General features: G+C 41.8%; 1 protein-coding gene across 2 annotated transcripts in view; it reads right to left on the reverse strand.

Moving 5' to 3' along the window:
• Positions 1-16,243, reverse strand: part of Dock8 (dedicator of cytokinesis 8) — a 160,335-nt gene that overhangs the window by 59,870 nt on the left and 84,222 nt on the right. For both annotated transcript variants that reach the window (XM_055613824.1, XM_055613823.1), the window contains exons 22-23: positions 8,720-8,815; positions 4,881-4,976 (exon numbers count right to left, since the gene is read on the reverse strand). In XM_055613824.1, the coding sequence (XP_055469799.1) occupies positions 4,881-4,976; positions 8,720-8,815 (192 nt within the window). The remainder of the gene's footprint in view (positions 1-4,880; positions 4,977-8,719; positions 8,816-16,243) is intronic.

Here is a 16,243-nt window from a genome sequence, read left to right on the forward strand (position 1 = left end):
GGCAGACCCAGCACTTAAAATCCAATGCAAGAACCATGGTTTCTCCCATACTTTCTAGCCCAGGGTATACACACATATCCAAATTCCCAAAGATCCACGGTAAGAGGGCCTGAATGGGGGATGGGTGGGAGTGGGAACAGGGTACAATATTTTTGTTCAACAAGAGTATCTGTCTCACTATACTCTCAGTCAAGGGCCAGGGAAAACAAGGCTTCTTTGTTCAGGTGACCCCAATCCTGATCCTCTGTTGGCTACACCCTAGCGCCAGACTGTTGAGCTCATTGTTGCATTCGGCTCCTGCCCGCTGAGTTTGGCCATCCACAACCAAATAAATAATTCTCACAATAGTACTTCCCCACTGATGGCCTCTGTCCCGATGGTCAGCCAACCTGCCAGCTCTTGTATCCCTGGCTCTTCCCAGAAGAATCCAGCAGAAATATCAGTGGGGCTCAACCTGTCATTTGTAGGGTTTGGCGAGAGAGAAAAAGGGTTTCTCTCATGTTTACCTCTGTGGCCCATTCCAAGAATGGGCATCTTTCAGAAACCCCTCGTGCAGAATGGCATGTCCAGAGGAAGTGAACTAGGTCACCTATTTACCTCCAGGCCTCCAGGGTCTGAAGCTGTGGTTTCTCACTGTACAGAGACTCATTCATTAAAAAGTGTGAAATGCACCCAAGAACTGAGTGTACCCTGCTCCTGTGACACAGTCATTGTTCATTAGCACCTGCTCGCCAGCACAGTTGGAGGTGTCAAACTGCCCAACAGCTCCCCAAGCCAAGGGCAATTCATTCTCTTTAGGCTTTCTGAGCTCCAATCAGGTAAGTAAGCAATAATACATGGAGGACTGAGGGTCCTGACTGGGTCTGAGCTCAATGGTCTTTCCAAGTCTTCGACCACAGCCTCCACAAAATGCCTTGTCCTTCTCCATCTGTGAATGTTCGGGAGGTGTCTGTACACCATAGTAATGCTCCCTTCCACTCTCTTCCTTTGGCTTCTGGCTATACTGGTGAACAGGACACTTAGCTTGAGATCACTGGTGAGAGGTTTGGCCATTTGTCTCTCCTGTTGCCACAGCGTGGTCCTGGCAGTGTCAATGTTTTTCTAAGGCTCCAGCCCCTGTCGTGTGGACCCTCTTCTTTGCCTCTAGATTTCTTTATGCCCCAACTGCTCTGGGGTTCTTCAGATTGAGGCTAGATAAATAATGGGTCTGGGCAGCTGCTACACCCTGGGTGCCTCACCAATCTTTATTGGCTCTTATAGCACCGCAGACACCCTGGGTAGAAGCCCAGTGATAAATGCACCTCAGCTGCTGAGCGTGGCAGTGTGGCGACTGTCTGTAGAGCCCTTTGTACCTGCTGTGTTGGTGGGTCTGCATTTTGACCAACCCTATCAACGTGCTTTGATCCATGGGAACTTTTCTAAACTATGTCATCTGTGTAGCATCACGGGGTCCTAGAGGTAAGAGGGGCGTCTGCACTTTAGACGTCACTTTCTTTTGAGCCAAACAAGTCTTAGTGAACAATTATGCCAGATCAGAAGCAATTTTCACGTTTCCTGTGATTCTTGGCTCCTTGTAGTTATGGGCAATGAATCAGTACTACCAAATCCATAGACAGACCCGAAGGCTCTTCTGTGGCCAATACTCTTCCCCCAAACCCACCTGCAAACTCAGAATCATAAAGATGCTAAATCAAGGGTGTATGAAGATTAAATGAGACAACGCTTTAAAAACACTTAAAGCAATGCCTGGTGTGCATAAGTAAGATGATCAATTTATTTTAGATATTGTTCTTTTTCTTTTTCCAGGGGTGCCAGCTGCTATTGGGGTTATATAAAGGACAGAGCCATTGTTACTTCTTCAGAGAATACAAACTTGCCCTTAAAATGGAGCTATAAGATGTTATGTGGAACCACTCAAGCTGAGCTCATGATAATGGGGGAACCAAATAACCACCACCACACATTGAGTTAGCAGAGACTCCTGAAGGGATGGATTAGCCTAGTGTCAGTCAGCATGATGGGCTGAGAAGATGTTTTGAAAATCTGAGCTTCTCAAAGAGGCAAAACTGTGAATAGAAAGAATATGGACTTGAGAGTTAGAGAATGAGGCTCAACCCATCCCTGGCTGAGCAAGCTGACCCATCTCTCTAGCCCTGGTGTGTGTTATGGGAAGAAGCAGGGCTCTCACAGGGTCTCATGGATGGATTCAAGAGCCTGCAGAGTTGCTACTGGAACACTCAGGTAGCTGGGCTTGAGTCCCGGCCCAGGGCTTTGAGTGCTTTTCCAACAATCAAGGTGCCGCTTAAGACCTAAGAGTGGTTAGATGAAGTATGCGCATGTGAGTGCAACGGCATGAATTATAGCTAAAATACCCTTAATTAAGGAAACTTAGGGTTAGCTTTTTGCTTTTTTTTTTTTTTTTTTTAGTCTGCAATTTTGGCTTAGAAACTGGGCTTAATGTATGAGTTATGTATAGATATATCGTGGCCCAACTGGACCTTCTCTGAGGGGAAGTGAGGTGGTGGATGAGACAGCAAACAGGACATACAGAACATATTTGTTTTGTTTATTAAAACTTTCTGTGCCTCAATAACAAAAGGGGAATGAGTTTTGTTACCTGTCCGTTTTCTGCCTGAGCACAGAGCTCATGTATACCCTGGAGATGCTATTAACCAAAGGCTGGCAAGCTGGAGCCTCAAGGCTTAATCACTTTGGCTTATAGACTAAGATCTGGTGCTGAATTGGTCAAAACTCCAGAGCCCTTTAGCTGTGGTTAGTTAGGACTCAGAAAGTAGAGGTGATGGAAACTGGTACATTGTAGGTGTGCCTTGAAGGCACCTGGAAAAACAGGTTAGTTCTTGGTGTTTCCTCCAGACCTACAGGGAGAAGGATGTGAGGAGCCTCATTCATTCTACCTAACACTCCCACGTGAGTCTGGATTCTCAGTCGGTGGTGCGCTGGAGTCAGTCTCACACTAGGCCTTGGGAATCTGACACTTCCCGGGGATTCAAATCCCAGCCTGCTTCTGTATTAAGAGGCTAACTTCTTAACCCTGATGCTCACCATGCCCTGATCCCCCCATCTTTACGACCCCTTTCCTCTCTTTCTGATGGCTCGGTATTGCTTTCTTGGCCTTGGATTTCCACTGAGAAAACAAAGCTCAGGCAGAAATTCTACTCCCCTTTCTTAAAAATATTATTCACTTAATGTCAGAGGAAGGAACCCATCAAACATAAAGGAACACCTGCCCCCTCCTGTGTCTTGGTTATTCCTCATCTGTGATTTATACCTTTTCCATTTAATATCATTTCACTCTGCATTGCCATTTAGCAACATTGAAGAGATACTGTGTTGGCTTTAGAGGCTGGGAGTAGAATGCTTGCCTAGCACGCACCAGACCCTAATTTTAACTTTCAGTACCACAACAGAAAGGTGGGTGCATGTACCCCACACTGTGGAGACTAAAGCAGGACTTGGATTTTGGATGCTTTCCTATGTTGCCCTCTGTTTCATTACCTAGGGATTGTTTGTATGTTTGCTTTTGTTTTGTTTTATTTTGTATTTTTTTAGACAGGGTTTCTCTGTTGGCTGTCCCAGAACTCAAATTTTAGACCATGCTGGCCAACTGTAACTCACAGAGATCCACCTGCCTCTGTCTCCTGGAGTACTGTGATTAAAGGCATGCACTACCATGCCAGGCCCCATCTAGGGACTCTGACTGGACCAGAAGGTTGTGGGTTTGGCTAGGCTGGTTGCCCAGCCAGCTCTGAGGATCTTCCTATCTCTGTCCTCCAAGGCTGAGGTTAGCACATACAGCCACACCTAGTTTTTTATGTAGACTCTAGGGAGTTGAACCCAGGTTCTCATCTTGCAGAGCACATGAGTCATCTTACCAGCCTCTATTCTAAATGCTCTTTGCGACAAAATCTTTTCATGTCCATTAATACTGAACTAGAAGTAGCTATGAGTACTAGTCTTATTTTAAAATGGAGGAACCATGAATGTACTTTTGCTGTTCTGCTGGGAGACTCACAGCAGTGGTCGGGTAAAGATATATACAGGCTTCATAGTCTTTCCAACCACTATTAGTGTGGTTGGTTATTGCTTGTAAGACATCAAACCCTGTGCGTAGGCTAAAGACAGAATGATGAAGATAGAGCAAACCCTAGAAACCTAGTAGGTAAGACAGAAAAAACAATGACAAACAGTGTAAAGTACTAGTAAGGGCATGAGTGGGCCATTAAGAGGAGAATAAAGTGGAACAACGATGACAGGATAAGGTGGTAGGGGAGAGCTCTCCAGGTAGTGCCTTTTAGGCTGGAACCAGAAGATAGGGTAGAAAGTATGTTGGGGGGGGGTGGGTAGTAAAAGGCAGTTTGTGAGAGGGAATAAAAAAAAAAGCTTTAGGCTAAAAAGTCCAGGCCTGGTATTTTCCAGGAACTAAAAGGGGTACAATGTGGCTAAATGAGGGGGCCATGGCATGAGACAGAGATACACATTAGGATAATATAAGGGCATTGTAGCTGTGATTTTTTAAAAATAGCACTTTATTTATAGCATGTTGAAAAACACAAAGAATTGACACAGTCTGTATAATATTGGCTGCCTGGGGCAGGAGGGATGGGCTGAGAGCAAAAGGTTCAGGAGGAGAAAAAAAGATGCTGCAAGAAGCACATGAGAAAGGATGGTGGCTTGATCAGGTGGCAACCATGATGAGATGCAAAAATGGGGGTTGATTTTTCAAGGTAGTCAATAAGGTTTGGTGAAAGATGGATGGAGGGTGAAGGAGAGTTACAGTCAGGTCCTGAAACAGGAAACCGTTTTTCCCATGTGTGCTTTGCTTGCCCAGCTAAGCACAGATACAAACACAAGAATCTCACCAGAAGCTCAAAGAAGAACCAGGAGTACTTGAAGACCGTTTCTCTCACCATTCCAGTACTGACCACCATCTGCAGGGCGAGCTCCTCGTGGAAATGCTAAACAACAAACAAAACCAGGCTGTGATGGCAAGGTTAACGCTCATGAAACCCCCCTTTCCTTCTTTGCTGACACAATAGATGATTAGTTACAGTAGCATGTGCACAAGGGACCCCAGGCCATATGACAGGACAAAATCAGTGCTGAAGTAACATGTAGGCGGGCAGCGGGCAGCGGGCAGCACTGCACCGCAGGCCCAGCCTAGGAATAAACAGCTGCGTTCTGTGGAGAAGTCCTCCCGGATACTGGGATTACATTAGAGAAGAATGACTTCTGAAGTCCCGTAGACTACGCAATGGATTCCTCTCTCTGCCCTTAGTTTGCTCATCCACAAAACTGGTTGGTTGGTAGCTATGATCCTCAAGTTTGAGTGTAAATCAGATTCCCTTAGAGGCTTGGTAACAGTCAGAAGGCTGGCGCCACCCTTAGGGAGTCTGATTCAGAAGGTCTGGAGCAGGCTGAGGGTTTGCATTCTGTCGAGTTCCCCAGGGGATGCTGAGGCTCATGGTCCAGGGCCACATTCTGTCTAGATGATATCAGGTTGGAAGTTTTTTGTTTTTGTATTGCCCTACTTTAGATTTATGTGGTGAATGTGATAGATGGCTTTATGAGTGGATCTCTGCGCGCACACACACACACACACACACACACACACACACACACACACACAGTTTTGAAAAGGGCTAGGTGTGGTGGTGCATGCCTTTACTCCCAGCACTCAGGAAGCAGACGCAGACAGATTCCTGTGAATTTGAGACCAGCCTGGTCTGAATAGTGAATTCCAGGCCAGACAGGGCTACATAGTGAGACCCTGTCTTAAAATAAAACAAAAATAGACAGACGGACACTGTGGTATCACTCTGTGTGGGGAGGGAATGAAGTTCTTAGTGGATGGGTACTGTTGACATGAGCACACGCATGTCAAAGACCCCAAAGCCTCAGACCCATATGGAATGGCGAAACCTTCCCCTGGTCCAAATGCTGATACTGATGGTATGCACAGAACCACCAACCATAGCTCCTCCTGGACGACTGCTTCCTACAGAGACCCTCTCCTGAGGTTAGCTAACCTGCCTTCTTCAGTTTATACAACAAATACACAAATCTAGGCTGCTAGTGTATCTCCATTGGAGCCCACAGTTCATTGGATCCCAGCTTCTCTGTACATGTGGCTGTCATTTCTTCGTTTCCCATCACCTCAGTGAGGTCAATCCAATGCCATGCGGGTCATGACAACCCTGAGCTCTCAGAACTTCTAACGTCATTCAGAGCTATTTTATGCCTTTGCTTCCAATCCAGTCTCCTGATTGTTCTGCAGCAAATGCTGTGTAGACAGTACATTTTAATGTCCTCATCTTCCCATTTCTCAACCTAGCTGGGCACTTGTTTATTCTCTAGACAATCATTTTGATAGGGAAGAAGCTAAGGATCAAAAGTCAAGCTAACAACTCATCTTGTTTGCTTGATACTGTTCTGCCCTCAAGATGGAAAACCCTTCATCTTGGGGACCCACTTAGTGTTGGGCAAATCCAGACAGGTGAAAGCAATGGTAGGGAATCTTTTGTGGTTTTCATTCATCTTACATGTACATGCAATAGATAGACACTTCCGTGGTTTCTCAGTGGCCAGGGAAGTCAAAGCTATTTCAACACTCAGATTTCATATCTTTATGTGGCAGTTATGTTTCAAAAATGGTCTAAAGCAAAAACTGACTGGAATAATGATGCTCACGACAAACTTTCAAATTACCCACAGGACAGGGTGCACACAATGAAATTCACTTGTTCTTATAGAAATTTACATTTGAAGACTACTGATCTAAATTGAAAAGAGACAAATGGAAAAACCTCGGAGCAGATGTCAGAGTGTTCCAACCACTTCCTGCAGTCCCCTCAGCTTATCCACTGGCTTCCCTCGGCTTCCCTCGTTCTAGCAGGTGGGTTAAACTGTAGTGGTTGCAGCACATGGGAGGGAGCACATCTATTTGCTGACGGGAGTCTTAAGTGAGGCTATGCCATCTGGGAGAGGTTGGAGTTGAGTGTTAGCCCCGCTGGTTGCCAACTGTGCACATGATAACGCGCTGCCCTTCTACCCTCCCATGAGAAGACGGACATGCTCTGCCAGCCTTGGAGTTAGCCGCTAGAAATAGGTCAGTCTGTCTGCCAGAGTCTTATGGTAGGAGGAGATTACACAAGGATAAGCTGCTTCTTTATGTAATTTATGTTGCTTACTGGACAGTGTTATTGTAAGAACACCTTGCTCCAGAGGTTATAGAAGACAGGCAGACAGCAAAACTGTTTGCTGAGCTATAAAGGCAACACACTGCCTAAACTTATCTCTGAAATAAAACTGACTCCCATCTGGTCACTCCGGTCAAATCAAGGGAACCGCAGAACCAAACAGGATATACATTACGGAAGCCAGACTTTAGGCAAATATGTTGATTGTTTTAGTATTTTATTTTATTCTATTGACACAGGACTCACTATGCAGCTCTGGTTTCCTAGAACTCACTATGTAGGTCAGGCTGGCCTTGAACTCACAGAGACCCCTCTGCCTTTGCCTCTGCCTCCTGATTGCTAGAGGCTAAAGGCTGTGCCACCATGCTCAGCCTTAGATTTTTTAGCTTTTAAAAGAAAGCAGGACTCAGAGCCAGTGGCTGTGGCAGCCTAAGGCTAAATGTTAGCGTAGGTTAAAAGTTAGTTTGGGGCCTAACCACACATTCCTCTCACTGCCCTCATGCTTCTGCAATGTCTTGCTGACACCCAGTGCTTGTAACTGCACAGTCTGCAGTGTCAGGCCCAGAGGCACCCCCATTCCCCATCCTTCACTCCTCCAGGCCAAAGTGGGCTGTTCCCAGGCTCAGGCTCTCCTTGTCAGTATAGTGAAATCTTCCCGTGCTGTTAGCGATTGCAGACAGCCTCACATGAAAGCGCAGTTAGCATAGCTGCACTTAAATAAGGAACTTGAAAGGTAATCGTGACCTCAGCCTCAGCAGCTACCACTCTTGGGTGCCTAGCAGAGAAGGACACGTGACAGACAACTCCTGTCTCTTCTTGACAACATGTACTGTACTGCCCAGGGAGTTTGGTTGGTTTCAGGAATGCCCTACTTCGCACTGTTTCTGAACTCAGAATTGAGGCTGATTTTAGGAACTCCTGAGGAATCACTCCGATTGTTTCATACTGCACTTGGTCTCAGGCAAGAACACGTAGTCAAGAAGCATATTACTTCATATAGAATGAAATAATATTCTTTTTTGCCACTTGCTTTTGTCAAGGGTGACTTTTTCCAGCCTACCTTCCCCTAAAAAAGAGGCGAACACGGTAGATATCTAAGTTGGATATCTAAATCATCAACAGTTGTTAACTTGTTGAAAATCTAACTTCTTGGGATACAGCTCAGACGTACTGAATTAGAAATAATGTCGAAAGGGCCTACAGAACAGTTTACAAAACCTTGCAAGTAATTCAGATATATAGTTACATTGAAGAACTGTCCAGTTACTGAACAGTTAAAATGTAAAATGGTAAAAAACAAAAACAAAAAAATGAAGAGGCAAGATACTGTGTGTGTGTGTGTGTGTGTGTGTGTGTGTGTGTGTGTATGTGCCCGCACATAGGTGTTAGCTGGGTAAGAAATGAGACCAGAGAGCATTTAAGGTCTGTTTTCAATGGTGACCTGAAGACACAAAAGAGTCCTTTCTTATGCTGGGACAACCTCATACTGCCCTGGTCTGTACCTTTTTGCTGACCGGTCTTGGGGCTGCAGTTGAACCTGGAACATCATTATTGCCAGAGCAATAGTAAGACATCCGGCTGCAGTTGCGATCAGCAATCTGAAACACATAAACCATGACCCACTGTCAGCTGATAGTGACACACTGCATGGAGGAGGCAGCTTCCTAGAAATCACAACCTCAGAGTTCGTTTTGATTGTATGTTATACCTTTTCTGTACTAGAACCAAAGCAAAAGCTCCATATAATTATGAAAGAAAGCAAAGAAAGCAAATTATTTTATTTGCTCCTGAGATAATCACTGTTAATAGTTTGGTGCATAGCAACAAACAGCAAAAGTGTAGTTAAAACACAGGAACAAACTTTGGGAAGATGGTAAGGCCCAACCATTGACTACTAGGATTCCCTTAGGATAAAGCAGGGTGCTTGGAGAGCAGCCATCCTACAAGGGTGGTGACAAGAACCACTAGTTTCAGTAGCAAAGAAGGAAAGAAAAAACACCAAACAGAACAGGAGAGAGTTCAGAGAGGTCATTCTGGAAGTACTCTATTCCTAAAGTGAAGAGAGAGAGAGAGAGAGAGAGAGAGAGAGGTGGGGTGGGGGACAAATATGGATCTGTAAAGAGGAGAGATTGAGTTCAAAGGAGGGGACACACAAACCTGAGATTAAAAAAGCATAATCAATATGGGACATACTATTGAGAAGATGTGTAGTTCAGACAGAAATCTTGTGGTCTGTACATCAAACCGGTGCTAGGGAAATTCTCTTTTCTCGAAATCTGACAGGCACAATGGCAAGAAGCCATTTTAAACAGATCCCTGTGAGTCAGGGGCAAGGGTCCCTTAGGGGCCAGTCTTTCCCTGTATAGCTCACTCTGAAGATTCAGAACTGTGTAGAGCTCTACGTGGAAGGAACTCCACAGACTGGAGTGAGACTCATCAGCTCCCCAGAAGCTTTAATCATGGACGCTGCTAGGTAGGCATCTGCCCACAGGTACCCAGCCACATAGTGATGAACACTGGCCACATATACGCAGGCACAGACACAAAAGTAAACTTGTATAGAGACCACAGGAAGGTAGGTGCGCACACACACACACACACACACACACACCCCACATGTCCATTGGATTCCATTGGAAGTAAATAAGATGAAATCCCAGACTAAGAATTTAAAATAATATTTATAAGAATGTTCAATGAAACTAATGATGACACAAGTACATTTCTGAATAGAGTCAAAGAGACAGCAAAGAAACTATTGGATAAAACAAAGAGGTCAATACAGAATAGGAAAGAGGATTTAATAACAAGGTAGAAATGATGAAAATAATAAATTGAAATTTGGAAAAGAAAATCTCAATAAATCAAACAACAACAACAAAAACTCAGTAGAAAGCCTTAGTAATAGAATGATCAAGTACAATAATCAGAGCTTAAAGACAGAGTAGATAAACTAGACTATTCAAACAACAACAAAGATAATAAAGAAGGGAAGTATGGAGATAACATATAAGATCTATGGAATGCCCTGAAAAGAGCACAGAAAGAAAAGTATGGAAAATATATTCAATAAAATCAATGCAGAACACTCTCCAAATCTAAGGAAAAGATGGCTCTCCATATACAGGACATACTTCAAACATCAAATATCAAACAGACAATACCAGAAAAAGTTCTTCTCGTCTTATAGTTAGAACATAAATACTGAAAGCTTCAATAAGGAAACACTAAGTCTTATATGCAAGCAGACCTATTAAAATAAAAGCAGATATTTTGACAGCAGCACCCAAAGCCAGGAGAAAATTGCAATGTGTTTCAAGCTCTGAAAGATAATAACTGCCAACTCAGATCACTATATTCTCCAAAACCAAAATTACCCTTTATAGTAGGAGAAAGAAAAACTTTCCACAATAAGCACAAATTACAGAACTTTCTTGCGCACTAATCTAGCACCACAGAAGACACTTGAAGGGATCTTATACACCAAAGAGAAAGATAAAACATATCTATGCGGCTATAGGAAAAAATAAACCACAGTAGACTAGTAAATAAGCTAACGAGGAACAGGAAAATAACTCTACATAGAAACAACAGAATATAATAATGAATGTGAACCTTTTAATAACTCTAAATGTTAATGGCCTAAATTCCACAATCAAAAGACAGAGATTACCAGATTGGATTAAAAATGACCCATTTGTTGCCTATAAGATATATGCCTCTTTACAATGCCTTACATGGCGTTGGGGTGAAAGGCATTATAAGCAAATGGAACTAGAAAGCAGGCATGGGTTAACTCTATGAATATCCAACAAAACAGACCTTAAACCATATTAGTAAGAAGAAATAAAGTAGGTGACTTCATGCTGATTAAGGAAACAATCTATCAAGAAGAAATTAAAATTCTAAACATATATGTACTACAAATTAGCACACCCAATTTCATGAAACAAAGGCCACTGAATTTAAAGGGACAGATCTGAACTAAACATAATAATAGGTAACTCCAAAAGCCTACTCTTACCAATAAACAGGTTATTCAGACAAAACAAAAGAAAAACAAAAACAAAAAACAACAAAGGAATATCAGCATAATTCACATAATAAATCAAATGGACTTGATGCATGTCCACAGAATACACATTCTTTTTGGTAGATCACACAACTTTCTCTAAAAGTAGAACAACGTTATAGGAATCAAAACAAATCTTAGAAAACACAAGTAATTTAAAATTTTTGTATTTTTTGTCTGATCACAATGGAATAAAACTATAAATCAATAACAACAAAAATTACAGAAAATATACAAACTATCAGAGATTGAAGTAACACTCTATTGAATGAATAATAGGACATTAAAGAAATCAGGAGGTAGATGCTGAGGAAATGGTTCCTTGATATATAAACCTGACATCCTGAGTTTGATCACCAGAACCTATATAAAGGGAGAATTGATTCTACTAAGTTTTCCTATGACCTTCATTTGCACACTGTGGTATGTGCATATCTCTACATGTACACACACACACTGCATTTTCCTAACTCATAGAAAGATCAAATAACTTACCTCAAGGTCATAGAAAATTAAGAGCAGGCCAAATTTTCAATTGGTAGGTATAAAATTAATGAAATGAGAATGAAAGGAACTACATAAAAATTGAGGAGATAGTTGATTCTTTGAGAAGACGGAAATATTGATAAATCCTAGCTAAATTAATCGAAAAAGAAAAAATACACAAATTAATAAAATTAGAGATGAACAGGGAAACATTACAACAATACTGATGTATTTCAGAGGACAATTAGAGTGTAGTTTGGAGCAAATATTCAAATACACTGGAAAGACTAGAAGAAATGGATAACTTTATATATGTGACTTACCAAGATGAAATCAACATATAAAACTTAAAAAGATCTATAAAAGCTATCAAGATGGATACTGTAAAAGTCGCCTAATTTAAAAAAAAAAAAAAAGGAGGAGGAGGAGAAGCAGCAGCTACTCAGATTCAGATGGATTCTCTACTGAATTCTGTCAGACCTTCAAAAAACTAAACTATTCCATGAAATAGGAAGGAGGGAATGCCATCAAACTTATCCTATTAAGCCATTATTTCTCCTTACCCAAATCGGAAAAGAATGCAACAACAATAAAATTCTAAGACAACCTCCCCCCCCCCCGAAGAACATGAATGTAAAAGTTCTCAACAAAATATCTGCAGACAAAATTCACTACACACCAGGGAAAACTGAATATCACATATAGAATAACGAAACTAGATCCACATTTCTTATTCTGTATGAGCATCAACACAACGTGGATGGAAGAATTTAACATAAGACTAGAAACTCCAAAACTGGTAGTGTAAGGCACAGAGAAAACACTTTAAAATGGCAGCAAATGCTTTGTGAAAAGAGCCCCAAGAACTGACAAATAGGATTGCATGAAACAAAAAGACTTCTTTACAGCAAAGGAAGCAAGACATTGAAGAGACAGCCCACAGAAAACCTCTGCTAGCTATACATTTGACAGAGGATGAATGTCTAGAATATATTAAGGGTACTAAATGCCAAAGAATGGAACAACCCAGTCAATAAATGGGCTAAAGAACAGACAGTTCTCAAAAGATGAAGAATAAATGGCCAATACACATATGAAAAATATGCATGCTCTTTAGCCATTAGGAAAATGCAATTCCAACGCTCATAAAGCCAAGGCAGGTGGGTCAGGAGTCCAAGGTCAGCCTGAAACACATACTGGATTAAAAACAGCCTCTTCATGGGATTGGGAGGGAATTAGGGAGGGGGCTACAGCTGGGATACAAAATGAATAAACTGTAATTAATACAAAAAAATAAAAATTTATTTTAAAAAAACAGCCTCTTCAGTAAGTGGTGCTGAGAAAACTGGGTATCACGCATAGAAACTACATCCTCTCCCTGATCCCACCCATCCAAAAAGAAAGAATGAAAGTATTAACAAAATAGTCACTGAGATTATATCTCACTCTCACTAGAGTAGTTATTATTGAGAAGAACCATCATCATGGAGAGGGGGTGGCTCATGAGGTCACCTCTAACTGAAGAGCTATGGACAGCTGATAGCTTTGGGGAGAAGAGTCAGTTTTGTTTATGGGTGTGGCCTCTGGTAGGTCAACCACACTCTATCCGATGACCCTGCATTAATGAGCACAAATCTGCCTCTGTGAGTTATTAACAACAAAAAAACCCAACATAGAAAATAAGGACATGAGCGGGGCACACGCCTGTAATTCCAGCACTTTCGGAGGCAGAGGCAGGCACATATCTCTGAGTTCGAAGACAGCCAAGGCTACACAGAGAAACTCTGCATCAAAAACAAACAAACAAATAAACAAACAAATAAAAGCATAAAGTTTGGTGTGGACCTTGGAGGAGTTGGAGTGAGTATCATCAGAGGACTTGTATAAAATTCTCATAGAATTAATAAAAATTGAAAAGAGAACAGTTGTCACCAGGAAAATAAATATTTATAAAGTGCTGGTGAAGCAAGATGGAAGAGAAGCCTCACCCTGCTGGTGGGAACATAAATTGGTCCAATCATTATGAAAATCATTGTTAGGCTTTCAAATACTAGAAACTGCCCTACCCTCTGACCCACCTACACCACATCTGCTATGTACCCGAGAGGATCTCAGTAACATACTAGAAAAATATGTGCCCACAAATATTTATTGCATCGCTATTCACAACAGTCAAGCTATGGAAACATCCCAAGTGTTTATTAACAAATAGGAGGTAGAAAAGACATTTTATGTACACACAATGGAGAGTTTTATTCAGCCATAGAGAGAAAGTTATGCTGTTTGCTAGAAAATGGCTACACCAGGAGACCGTCAGATTTAAGGGACAAATACTGCATGTGTTCTCTCACTTGTGATGCATAGGTTGTATAAAGACACAAGAATCCACTAAATTTGTATGAAATGAAAGCAGAAGGAAAAAGGAGACTAGTGGGAGGGGGTAAAGGGAATGCAGATGAAGGGGAGGGTATTGAAGGGTGAGGGTAAATGTATATGATATATTTGAAAGAAACTTGTTATAAAACCCATTAAAAAAACAAACCAAAACAATTTATTGCCCAGTTGATAAGGCTGCCTTTGAGTGCTGGTGGCTCTGGTCCTTTGACACTGCACTTTTATAACATGTGCTGACGCTCTATGATAAAATACTCTGAATCCTAGTGCCAGAGGTTCTCCTCGGTGTATATAACTGAGCGCTCATCTACCACCGGTGCTCTTTTGAAAGTGGCGGCTAGAGAGCCCATCCTTTGCAGGTCACCCATGTTGTTCCTTAGGCATTTTATCTTTCCTCAGTTGTTACAGACTGATGGCGTGTTTTCATGGGTTTTGTATTTGCTTCTAATGCACGTTTAAAAATGATAGATGTAAGACATCATGTAGCTACAGTTTCATGGGAAAAATCAGTCTTGTAGGAGTTTTTCAGACCTTCAATAATTTTTTCTTTAAATTTCAAAAACAAAACAAAACACAAAACACCCATCCCACATTAATAGTTCCAATTAAAAAAAAATATGATTAGCTCTGTAAGAGTACTACAAAAGCATTGGACAGAGGTAAAGAGATGGCTCGATGTTCAAAAGTACTCCCTGTGTTTGCAGAGAACTCAAGTTCTGTTCCCAGCACTCCCATAACGGCTCACAACCAACACCTCTTCTGGTATCTTCTGGCACCTGGTATGCTCATGGTGCACATACAGACATGCAGAAACACTTCTATGTGTAAATTAAATACATATTTTATAGAAGTATCTGACAAAGTCAACATAACAGAATCCAGTACCTAGCTAGGCAAGGTGGCTCACACCTGTAAACTTAGCACTCAGGAGGCTGAGTCAGGAGAACAGCTCTGAGTTTAAGGTCAGTCTGAGTTACACACTGAGTTCTAGGCTAATCTGGGTTACAGAGTGAGCCTTGTGTCAAAAAACCAAAGGAGCCAGGTGGTGGTGGAGTATGACCTTAATCCCATCACTCAAGAGGCAGAAGCTGGTGAATCTGAGTTTGAGGCCAACTTGGTCTACAGAGTGAGTTCCAGGACAGACAGGGCTACACAGAGGAAACCCTGTCTCAAAAGTCAAGCAACGTAAAGCAACAATAAAAAGATTCAGACACCAAACTTCCTTCAGGAGAGCAGGGAAAAAGCATGAGAACAGAGCCCCACCGCGGTTGAATGCGGTACTACACCAAACAACAATGGTCAAAACCCTTTCTGAAAGGGTAAAACTCTATTCTCTGGACTAAATTTCATTCCTTACTACAAAATAATCGGAAAAATGCTACCTTAGCATATATAGAAATTTAACATTTTCATTGTTATTGAAAAAGCATAAAAAGCAAGGCTGTCAGAAACGGCCACAATCATGTGTGGCCTAGCAAATCAAAAAACAGTAGTACTGGCCTCTGTTTAAAACCAGCTCTGGGCTGTTGAGTGAGAGTACTTATTTGGAACATTTGCTCATTTCTGTGTCAAACAATAACAACATCAACACATCTATTGTAGATTTTTGAATATGCCAAAGCCCACTGGATTATGAACTTTAGAGGGATGAATCCTATGGCATGTGACTTAAATGGTTTCTTGTTTTATTTATTTTTTTTGAGAGAGGGTTTCTCGATGTAGCCTTGGCTGTCCCAGAACTTGATCTGTAGACCAGGCTGGCCTCAAATTCACAGATATCCACCTGCCTCTGCCTCCTGAGTGCTGGGATTAAAGACATGCACCACTGCTTGGCAATTGAATATGTTAATTAAGCCATAAGGAAAACTTCTTTTTCTTTTCTTTAGTCTCAAGTGCTGGGATTAAAGGTGTGCACCACCACCACCTGGTTTGAACTGTATATTTTTAAAATCCCAAATAAAATATTTATTAGTGATTAAAACTGTCAAGATAATGAAAGACAAGGAAAGTCTAAAAAATTCTAATATGTAAGAGAATCTTAAGGACACATGACTGAAAAATGCTGTGTGGGTCC

Source organism: Psammomys obesus, unplaced genomic scaffold (assembly GCF_907164565.1).
Source record: "Psammomys obesus unplaced genomic scaffold, mPsaObe1.curated_primary_1811, whole genome shotgun sequence".
NCBI lineage: Eukaryota > Metazoa > Chordata > Mammalia > Rodentia > Muridae > Psammomys > Psammomys obesus.